This window comes from Clupea harengus, chromosome 4, assembly GCF_900700415.2.
Source record: "Clupea harengus chromosome 4, Ch_v2.0.2, whole genome shotgun sequence".
In the NCBI taxonomy this organism is placed as follows: Eukaryota; Metazoa; Chordata; class Actinopteri; order Clupeiformes; family Clupeidae; genus Clupea; species Clupea harengus.
Window position 1 is genome coordinate 31,703,164 of NC_045155.1, and position 12,109 is coordinate 31,715,272.

Below are 12,109 nucleotides of genomic sequence, written 5' to 3' on the forward strand. Positions count from 1 at the left end.
CTCCGTGGGGAAACTTGCTAACAGGGTTAGCCCTCCCAGTGCAAACTCACACACACACACACACACACACTCACACACACACACACACACACACACACACACACACACACACACACACACACACCTGTGGCCCATCTGTTGGTGCAGGGGGATGTTCTGATTGAATGTGCACACAGCTACACACACACACAGAATAATGCACACAGCTACACACACACAGAATAATGCACACAGCTACACACACACACACAGCATAATGCACACAGCTACACACACACAGATAATAATGCACACAGCTACACACACACAGATAATAATGAACACAGCTATATACACACACACAGAATAATGCACACAGCTACACACACACGGAATAATGCACACAGCTACACACACACAGATAATAATGCACACAGCTATATACACACACACAGAATAATGCAGAGCACATTACACACATACTCACAGAATAATGCAGAGCACATTACACACATACTCACAGAATAATGCAGAGCACATTACACACATACTCACTGAGTAATCTCAGTCCTTCTGTCTGTTGTCACCAATACACCCCTGGACAGAATCATTTCTTCCAGTCTCTCTGGGGTGTGGAGTTTTTGTGGTGACACCACTACACACACACACACACACACACACACACACACACACACACACACACACACACACACACACACCACTACACACAGCTTCTGCTATATGCTACACCTGATTTCTTACAGGCTCTAGAAGGCTCACTTATTCAAAACCATAGCTGGTTAACCACAGTCGTACTGTCAGTTATATCGGTTAGTTTATGTGTGTGTGTGTGTGTGTGTGTGTGTGTGTGTGTGTGTGTGTGTGTGTGTGTGTGTGTCTTTTACCAGTTCTTCTTGTTCTTCTTGTTTGTTGTTGACTGAACTCTGACCTAGAGTTGCTTCAGCATAAATAGGAAGTTAGAGGGCACTGGTTGTGTTGACACACACAGACACACACACACACACACACACACACACACACACACACACAGAGAAACAGACACACACACACACACACACACACACACACACACACACACACACACACACACAGAGAAACAGACACACACACACACACACACACACACACACACACACACACACACACAGAAACAGACACACACACACACTGGTTGTGTTGACACACTGGAAATAAACAGTTACATCTGCAGATCGATTTCAAAAGAAATTCAGCTGCTGTTTTCATCACTACACCACTAACAGAAAACAACAAGCATTGACTGAAAATATGCAGCACTCATCATTTCACACACACACACACACACACACACACACACACACACACACACACACACACACACACACACACACACACACACACACACACAGAAAACAGTTAACAGGAACACCAAACACCTCTCATTTTCTAACTCCCTCCCTCTCTCTCTCTCTCTCTCTCTCTCTCCCTCCCTCCATCTCTCTCTCTCTAAAAGCTTCTACAGCTATAAGAGTCTAGAGAGTTCGGTGGCACCCAATGTGGCCCTTGCTCCCCTGCCTCCGCAGAAGGTGGGGCAGGCAGCACCCCTAGCAACACCCCTAGCAACCAGCGGGGCAGGAGAGGAGGTGGTACGCCCCAGGAAGAGGAAGTTGAGCGGAGAGGTGCAGACGACCTCTGACCCCCCTGCCCCTACCCCCTCCTCCTCCTCCACCGCCACCTCCACCTCCACCTCCACCTCCACCTCCACCTCCGCAGCCCCTGCTACAGCCAGCAAACCCCCCGAGGAGGAAGTGGCCGACTCGGACGTTGAGATCGAGGTGGAGAGCCGCGAGGAATGTGAGTCAACATTCACACACACACACACACACACACACACACTCACATGGTCACCCACACAAGCATACACACCTACAGTTCTTGTGATGGGAGAGGTGAGCAGAAACATTGTATAGATAACACACACGCACACACACACACACACACACACACACTCACACACACTGATGTTAGTAACACACACACACACACACACACACACACACACACACACACACACACACACACACACACACTCATGTTTGTGAGCCCAGATATGAGTGGTAAGTGCAGATGGCCATTTAGTGACCTCTGCTTCTGCCCAGTGTTTATCAGCAACATGGCAGTCTGTGTGTGTGTGTGTGTGTGTGTGTGTGTGTGTGTGTGTTTATGTGTCTCCAAGCAACACGGCACACTCTGTGTGTGTATGCTGCCAATCTCTTATCTTTTCAGGATATAAAGATGGTGTTGAAACATTACAGTAGCTTAGTCAGCCAGTATGTGTGTGTGTGTGTGTGTGTGTGTGTGTGTGTGTGTGTGTGTGTGTGTGTGTGTGTGTGTGTGTGTGTGTGTGTGTGTGTCTGGGTCATTGTACTCATTGTACAGTCATCAAACAGACTTGTGATGATAACACTTTTTTCTATTTCTCTCTTTCTCTCTCTCTCTTGTTCCTTCCCTTTTCTCTTCTCCTCTCAGTCACGTCCTCCCTCTCCTCCCTCTCCTCTCCATCCTTCACCTCCTCGAGTTCCGCCAAGGACCTCAGCTCTCCCAGCACCCAGGGGCCCGTTTCCACGGTGACGTCGGCCTCTCTGGAGGGACCCGCGACGGGTACCGGTGCGGTAGGAGGCGCGGGGTCAGAGGTCGTGACCCCGGCGCTGGAGTCGGAGCTTGACACCATACGCCTGGCGATGGACGGCGGATTGGACTCGAAGGAGGCGAAGGAGAAGTTCCTCCACGAGATCATCAAGATGAGGGTGAAGCAGGAGGAGAAGCTGGGCTCTGCCCTGCAGGCCAAACGCAACCTGCAGCAGGTATACACGCATCACACACACACACATTACATATCACACATATCTCACACACACATCACACATCCCTCACACACACATTACATATCACACACACACACATTACATTACAATACATTACACACATTACACACACACACGCGTTGCATACACACACACACACACACACACATACACACTCATACACACTCATACACACACTTCTGCATCCTCATCTTCATTTCCATACTTAATCTTAATTTATTTCTAATTCTGTGCATTGTATGTGTGTGTGTGTCTGTGTGTGTGTCTTCAGGAGCTGGAGTTCCTGCGCGTGGCTAAGAAGGAGAAGCTGCGCGAGGCCACGGAGGCCAAGCGAAACCTGCGCAAGGAGATCGAGCGCCTGCGGGCCGAGAGCGAGAAGAAGATGAAGGAGGCCGGCGAGGCGCGCCTGCGGCTCAAGAGGGAGCTGGAGCAGGCCAGGCTGCTCAGGGTGTGTGACAAGGGCTGCGAGGCCGGACGCCTCAGGGCCAAGTACTCAGTGCAGGTCAGAGCATGTGATAGATGTGATCACGCACACACACACACACACACACACACACACACACACACACACACACACACACACACACACACACAAGGTCAAACATGCAGACACACGCACACACACACCCACACCCACACCCACACACACTCACTCAAACTCTCTCGCACAGACAAACACACACACACACACACACACAGGCAAACATGCAGACACACACACACACACACACACACACACACACATACACACATGCAAATATACAAACGGATGCAGGCAAACAAACTGCGTACACATAAAGAGAGATATCCAGAATGTCTTAAAACAAATGTCCATGCACACCCATGTGTATGCATGCCCAGTCAAAGACACAGTAAGACGGACAGAGAGGGGGGAGGTAGAGAGAGAGATAGAGAGATCATTGGGGGGGAGGGGGGACAACAGCCAGAGAATAGACAATAGACCCCATCGGAACTGAATGTGAGGCTGTGTTTGAGCCCAGTGTTCCGAACCAAGGGGTGACATCACAATGCTACCGCGGCAACCGTCCTGGTCATGTGATTGTGTGTGTGTGTTGGTGTGGGAAGCCTTCCGCTCCACGGCTCCTAAGTGCACGGGTGTGCCGCCAAAACAGCACCAATGCCAGATAAACGTCACCGTCACAAGAGGAAGCAGGAAACTGAGAGCACTTCCTGACAGAGGGGGTTCATGGGAAGTGTTGATCAGACAAACCAAGAAGAAAGCTGGTTTCACCGCACAGCTTTTGAGGCCCTTTGCTCAGACACTCACTCACTAACACACACACAAACACACACACACACACACAGACACACACACATGTAGACACATACAGATACGCATCCTGCCAAGGACTGTTTGCTCGGCAAATTTAAGTGTTAGAATGGCAAGGAGATTACAGTTTGTGTGTGTTTGCAAGAGAGAAAGAGGGAGAGAGAGAGAGAGAGGGAGGGAGGGTGTGTCGGGGACTGAAAGTGTTTTTTGTTTTTTTGGAAATGTGTGTTTGAGCAGGGGGGGGGGCAAGAGGTGCAGTTGTAGGATGTGGTATGTGGGCTATCGAAAGCTCATATAAAAAAAAAATAAACAGCGATAGACAGACACACACACACACTGACACAAAGACACACACACACACACACACACACACACACACACACACACACACTCACATTTCAACGAAGGCACAGTTCATTTCTCCTCCCATATCCTGTCTGCGCTACTGCAGAAACATTGAAATGGCTTACAAGTAAACCTGCTGCAAACACACACGCAATCAGACACACACACACACTGAGAGAGAGAGAGAGAGAGAGAGAGAGAGAGAGAGAGAGAGAAACGTAACGCTTACTCATGATTTAAATTGAAAATGAGCTGTTATCAGACACACGCACTAACCCCCCTCCCCCTTTCGCTCCCCCTCAGATTGAGAACCTGCAGGTGAAGCTGCAGCAGGCTGAAGCGGACCGCGAGCAGCTCCGGGCCGACCTACTGCAGGAGCGCGAGGCCCGTCAGCACCTGGAGCGGGTCGTCAAGGAGCTGCAGGAGCAGCTCTGGCCCAAAGGAGACAAGGCCGACGTCGGCGCCACCCCAACAGCCACCGCCACCACCGCCGCTGGCAAGGACTCCAGCAACTAAACACACACACACACACACACACACTCTCACACACAGACACGTGCTCACGCCCGCATACATACTCACAACCCCATCCCCCCCAGCCTCACATACACACACAGGCACACCCACTCTCACACACTTACACATACACACACATTTTCCCCTCCGGAGGTCTCCTAAGGAGCCGAGAGGTTTAAAAGCAACACGAACAATAAAAAGGACGGTTTCTCAGTGGGGCAGAAGAGGGAAGCTCATCTCCTGCAGTGGATTCCTGCCACAGCACCGAGAGAAAAGAGATAAGAGAGAGACTTTGAGGACGGTGGACAGTCAGAACTGTGCGGAACCTGCAGAACTGTGCTGGGTTTGGAGAACGGAGAAACCGAGAGCGCTTGAATGGACACGGACTTGTGTGCCGCTGAATTGGAGAACGTGAGAACGTGAGAGCCTCGTTTGCATTCTAAAGAAGTTCCCTCGAAGCAGAGCCTGGTTTCTGCAGAGTAGGGGGCGGGGCAAGAGGAAGCCACGCCCATCATGCAGTGTTATTCATTTTCTCTCTTCCCTCTCCTTAAAAAAATCTGATGACTGTGCTGCGAGCTATTTAAAAGTGTGCAGAGCACGTGGGAGTGTACATGTGTGTGTGTGTGTGTGTAGCTAAAGAAACGAAAAAGTCTCTCTGAGCTTCAGAATCAACCCAACTGCGGCCAGAGAGAACGAAGTTCAAAATTGTTTAAGATGCACGAGAGAACTGCAAGGTTTACAGTGTTTGTATGTGTGTCTGTGTGTGTGTGTGTGTGTGTGTGTGTGTGTGTATGTGTGTGTGTGACTCAGGGGCTTGGTTAGGTGCTGCTCTCTGCCTGAAAGAACATAAAAAACGTTCTGTGTTTCATCATGAATGGCGAACCAAGTTTCTCCAATCTTTACGCAGGAATGCACACAAACACAGACACCCACACACACACAAACACACATACATGCAAACACACACACACATGCAAACACACAATGCGGTCATTATGCGTCGGTGTGTATTTCGGGTCAAACCCCATGGGCGTATCTTCTAAAGATGTGATGATGATTATTTGTGTGCTTGTGGCACACACACACACACACACACACACGTAAGCTCTGCTTTACTCGTCAGAGCAATCTGTGTGTTTTCCTTTCACTGGAGAGCTGGCATGACTTTGCTCTTTTCAAAAATCTTAACCAGCAATTTCATCAAACTAATGATTTTTTAGGAGTGTATGTGACTCCTTTTACAAGAATACAACACACACACACACACACACACACACACACACACACACACATACACATACACACACACACACACACACACACTTACACATACACACACACAAATGTTCTTTTTACGTAAATTATGATATGTAAATATAAATTGTTCTTTTTTTTTACTCTACCAGAATGAATCGCACTTTGTCATAACAAAAAAAAAAGAAAAAAAAAAAGTTTGAAAGCATTTTATTCCTGCTCCTCATCCCAATCCTGCAGAGGTCTTTTCCCAAGTCTCTGCTGAAAGAGGCGTTTTATTGGTAATGATATGCAGCACAGTTTAATGCAATGTAATCTTATGGTCACGGCTAGAAGGTGTACATACGAGCCTGCCATGTACGTGCTTGCTTGCTCCGCTAGGTGGCGCCACATTGCTTGGCTGTTTCTTCAATCCAGTAGAATTTGTTTGCAGTTATTGTTATTATCTTCATTATAAATATTACTATCATTGCCCTTAAACGCAATAATCATACGTTTTGAATCAATTTGAAATAGTTTTGTTTTTTTCTTTTGGAAACAGTTGGGGATTGGTGGTTGTCAGAATCAATGTACAGTGTGAGAGGTGGAACAAAAAGAGAGGTTGTGGGCGTGGATGAATCCGAGCCAGTGGAAAGGAAGGCTAGTCATGTTGTAGTAATGCTAGTCCTGTTCAAGTGGTGCTAGCCCTGTTCTCAGAATGCTAGTTCTGTTCTAGAAGTGCTAATCCTATTCTAGTAATTCTAGTTTCACTGGAACGATGCTAGTCCTCTTACAACAATGCTAGTCTTGTTCTAGTAATGCTAGTCCTACTGGAACAGTGCTAATATTGTTCTAGTTACGCTAGTCCCACTGGAACAATGCTAATCTTGTTCTAGTAACACTAGTCCTACTGGAACAGTGCTAATCTTGTTCTAGTTATGCTAGTCTTTCTGGAACAATGCTAATCTTGTTCTAGTAACGCTAGTCTTACTGGAGTAATGCTAGTCCTGTTCTAGTAATGCTAGTACTACTGGAACAATGCTAATCTTGTTCTAGTAACGCTAGTCCTATTGGAACAGTGGTAGTCCTGTTCTAGTTATGCTAGTCCTACTGGAACAATGCTAATCTTGTTCTACTAACGCTAGTCTTTCTGGAACAATGCTAATCTTGTTCTAGTAACGCTAGTTTTACTGGAGTAATGCTAGTCGTGTTCTAGCTGAGCTAGTTCTTCTCTCAAGCAGAACTCTCCAAGGCAAAGGGCAGGCTGTAGCACACATGGATCATGGCTCACTAACTTTAGCTGATATATTTAGCGTATAGTAGAGAAACATATATTTTATAAAAGATTTGAATAGGTTGGGTACAATGCAATCAGAATGTACATGCTGTTGATGCTTTTTTTTGTTTTCCTTTTGTTGTTCTTTCATGTTGATGTTGTTGTTGTTTTAAATGTGGGGATATTTTTATTGCTTGTCTTACATTGTTGTCCTCCAATAGCAAGCTCATATAATTTCTTTGTATGCATGAAATTTGATAAATAAGAGAGAATATGTCTGCCATACATATAATCATTATTGGGCATTATGCTGTTTGTGTAAGGGTTTCATACATTAGGCAATATAGCGCAAAAAATATTCTTAAGATAAACCTGTAAAAGAAACAAACTTCTCCAACCACATCTGTCCTCAGAATGGGAAACCGAATTCCTCTGTTATGAATGATTGACGCAGAGTCAGACACACACACACAGTCACAGTCACAGTCACACACATATGTTCAGCGTATGTGCACAGTGAACCATCGTTACATTGGGAAACACACTCATTGTTTAAATGTAATGCTGGACAGCCTTAAGTGCCTGGACCTGGCCGACAGGTGTCCAGAACAGGAACAGTGATGATGTAACAATGGCTATGAGGTCATATTGAAACCGTGCTGGCCCTGTGATTGGTTCAGCCCACAAACCCTGGGCAGACGATCCCGTACATGGGACATACCATTTTGCACTCTTATAAGGGGGGGTGGGTTCTGTGCTTGTTGGTACCCACCACCCCTCTTTGCCACAGATTGAACTTGACCATTTTAGCTCCGCCTCCAGATGCAGCTCTTTGTAACGTTCTTAAAGTGGTTTACGTCAGTATTTCTTACGTTGTCTCACTTTTCCTTATTATTTTTTTATTAGCTAATCGGACATTAGTCAACCAATTGCCACTGGCTACAAAATGGCACCTGAAAAACCAACTGCTTTCTTTTTCCTTCTCCTTCTGTATATACCTACGTCACAATATTTTTAGAATCGACAGAAATTGCATTTATGGGGTATTTAGAGCATATTCTGCCTCTGTCTCTTTATCTCAGCTGTAGGTGTACGCCCTACATAACAACTTGGCGTGCGCTCCATAAACGTATGGAGGGAGCTCCCACAGTGAAAGGGCATTATATCAAAGCCCATTGTCTTAATGCAGAGAAGAGGCCAGTGTTTGTTGGTTGTCTGCACAAATCCGCAGACAAAAAACAAAAAAAAATGAAATTAGGGCCATTGTTTTGTAGTTGTTTTTACACTCAAATTGATACGTGTAGTTTCCTTTATTCATGGTTTTCTATAAAAAAGGGAGAAATTGTTCACAAAGGCTCTTGTATCTCCCAGATAATAATTAAAAAAACTGTTAAATGATTTATTTTCTGAGCAAGAGCCATTTTGCTAAACGATGGACACAAATGCAGCAATAACCGTACATATTTAACACAACTAACCAGTGGGAGGATTTTAAGAAAAAAAAAGTACAAATTTACCAATGTAAATAATTTTCATTTTTCAATATTGTATTATAAATGTATATGGTGTTTCCTTTTTAAAAAAAAAAGACAAAATGTTTCTTACAAGATAGCTGTCTCGTTTTGAGTTGTGTTTTAACCAAGAACATGTTTTGAAGAAGAATTACTGCAGTGCGCTAGAGAATATACCTTACAGGAAAACATAGTTTCACCCGATATTTTGCATCTTTTCTTTATAACGTTTTTTTTTTTTACAATAGGTTCCTTATGCCCCCCCCCCCCCCCCCTTTCCCCATCATGTTATTTTTCTGTAACGCACAGGGGGGGAACCCCTGCAGATGGAGGCCAACTCTGGGCTGAACGCCTGCACTGGCCAGAATATGGTGGCCCATTTTCTTCTGGATTTCTTTTTTTTTCTCCTGTTTCACCCCCGTATATCTTTTTTTTTAGCCCTATGCTGCTGCTAATATGATATAATCTTTACAATTTTCAAATTATTTTTATGTAAGAGGTAAATGTATGCTTGTGCTGTTCAGTAAAGCTGCAGAAGATTATGATACAGTATCAGAAAGAAAAAGCCTGGCTTCTATATCTCCTTTATCTGCTATCCTTCACAGGACTCCTTTACTATCTCCCTCTCTCTGGTCTCTCTCTGGTCTCTTTCTCTCTCTCTCACTCTCTCTCTCACTCTCGCCCTCCCTGTCTCTCTCCTGGCAGACTACGGTGTAAAGTAACAGACTTCATGAGATTATGTTTGAGAAATAGCTACGCTTATATTCCCCTGTGACTGAATGTACAGTGTAAAAATGCATTATCAGAAATAAAGTTGTTTGTCCAGATAAAGTAAGGGTACTTGCCATATTGTGTCGTTATTGGGGCTGTCCAGATAAAGTAAGGGGACTTGCCATATTGTGTTATACACACATACACACACATACTGTACACACATGCACACATATACACACATGCACACACATATACAAACATACACACACACATATATACTCACATACACACATGCACACATATACACACATGCACACACATGCACACACATATACACACATGCACACACACATGCATACACATACACACATGCACACACATATACTACATGTCTTAAATTTGTATTCGTCAGAAACTTTTGTCCAAAGGGACTTATAGAAAAAATTGAATATTAACTACAATGAGAAAGCATTATGCATTATATATGTGTATAACAATATCAAATATAGCAACAACAGCAGTGATAATAATAATAAGTATTTATTGTATCCGTCACACAAAGAAATGTTTGAGACTTACTCATTTGAATGAAAATGGGATGCACAGGTATAGCCAACACACACACACACGGAAACACACACACACGCACACACACACACACACACACACACAGGTAATGATACAGGCAGATGATGCAGAGGTTGGGGAGGGGGCCATAAGAGAAGGATGAAAGGGCAAATACCTGTAAATCACAAACTGATCAGACGTATGGATGACAGTTATCCTTTGATCACATGACTCTCTCTCTCTCTCTCTCTCTCTCTCTCTCTCAATATTCAGCTGCTGGTCTGTCCTATAGTCTAATGGTGCTCTCGCATATCCCCTTATGTGTCAGTTGTTGTTGGGTAGGATAGATGGTCTGTGTATTTGTGTGTGTGTGTGTGTGTGTGTGGTGTGTGTGTGTGTATGTGTGTAATTGTGTGTGTATGTGTGTGTGTCTGTGTGTGAGTGTGCATGTGTGCATGTGTGTGTGTGGATTTGTGTGTGTGTATATATGTGTGTGTGTGTGTATTTGTGTGTGTGTTTGTGTGTATTTGTGTGTGTGTGTGTGTGTCTGTGTGTCTGTGTGTCTGTGTGTGTCTGTGTGTCTGTGTGTGTGTGTGTGTGTGTCACATGCTCACTGCTCTCTACTCTACTCTGCTCCGCTCTGCTTAGCTCTGTTAAGCTCTGCAAGACCCACAGCTGACCCAGTTACTGTAGCCACGTGCCTATGAACACAGACCCTCTACTGGGCGAGAGACATGCAGAGAGAAGGAGAGAGAGAGAGAGAGAGAGAGAGGAAGGGAGACAGAAGGAGAGAGTTAGAGAAGGAGAGAGAGGGAGAAAGTGACACACATCGAGAGAGAGAGAGTTAGTGAAGGAGAGAGAGGGAGAGAGAGTGACACACATCGAGAGGGAGAGAGTTAGAGAAGGAGAGAGAAGGAGAGAGAGGGAGAGAGAGTGACACACACATCGAGAGGGAGGGAGGGAGACAGACACAGAGAGAGGGAAGGAGAGATAGAGAAACACACAGAGGGAAAGAAAGGGAAGTGTTCAGACAGAGAGACACAGAAAAAGATGAGAAACAGAAACAGAGAGGAGAGGAGAAAAAGGGAGACACAGTAATGACGGAATATGTGACATTTGTGACGTTGAAAAAGAATTATTCCACAGACAAACACTTACCTGTATCAGCCCCCCTGGGAGGAAGAGAGAGGAGAATGAAAGCGATTTTTTTTTCTTGAGGTGAACAACTGAGAGACTCATTCATTCCCATTTTCAAGATCACATTTGATTCTTTTATTTGGACTGACAAATACCAGTGAAAGCACCATCACAGCACACCACATATGAACAACGAGCCAGTTCTGCCACCCAAGGCAATGCTCACATACAGTAGGGCAAATGGGCATGCTATGTTGCTATGCTATGTTGCTATGCTATGTTGCTATGCTATGTTGTTGCCTCAATGAAGTCCGCTCTAGTTGGCTCTGGCTACCCGAACAGGTGGCGATGGCGTTATGTATTCCCTCACCTGTTAATCGGCAGATTTGGAGCACCTAAAACGGGCCTATGGGCGGGTGGGTCTATGTGGCACCATTCCCAGGGAGACGAGCGTGCAGTGGACGCCGGCCCATCTCTGCTTTCAGTGTTTGTCTTCTATTTATATATATATATTTATAAATTATATATATACTGTGTATATATATACTATATATATGTAGTTACGACCCATCACGTAGTAGTACCTTGAGACAATGTTATTAAGCGCCTTGACACAATTGTATTAATAAAAAATGATATGTATATATAAATATAC

General features: G+C 45.0%; 1 protein-coding gene across 1 annotated transcript in view; it reads left to right on the plus strand.

The window, feature by feature from the left end:
- skia (v-ski avian sarcoma viral oncogene homolog a) overlaps positions 1-9,871 on the plus strand; it is a 93,583-nt gene extending 83,712 nt beyond the window's left edge. Inside the window, exons 4-7 of the mRNA XM_012841289.3 lie at positions 1,493-1,833; positions 2,509-2,843; positions 3,136-3,366; positions 4,804-9,871. Coding sequence (XP_012696743.2) covers positions 1,493-1,833; positions 2,509-2,843; positions 3,136-3,366; positions 4,804-5,016 — 1,120 coding nt within the window. The 3' untranslated portion in view covers positions 5,017-9,871. The remainder of the gene's footprint in view (positions 1-1,492; positions 1,834-2,508; positions 2,844-3,135; positions 3,367-4,803) is intronic.
- Positions 9,872-12,109: the final 2,238 nt, after the last annotated feature.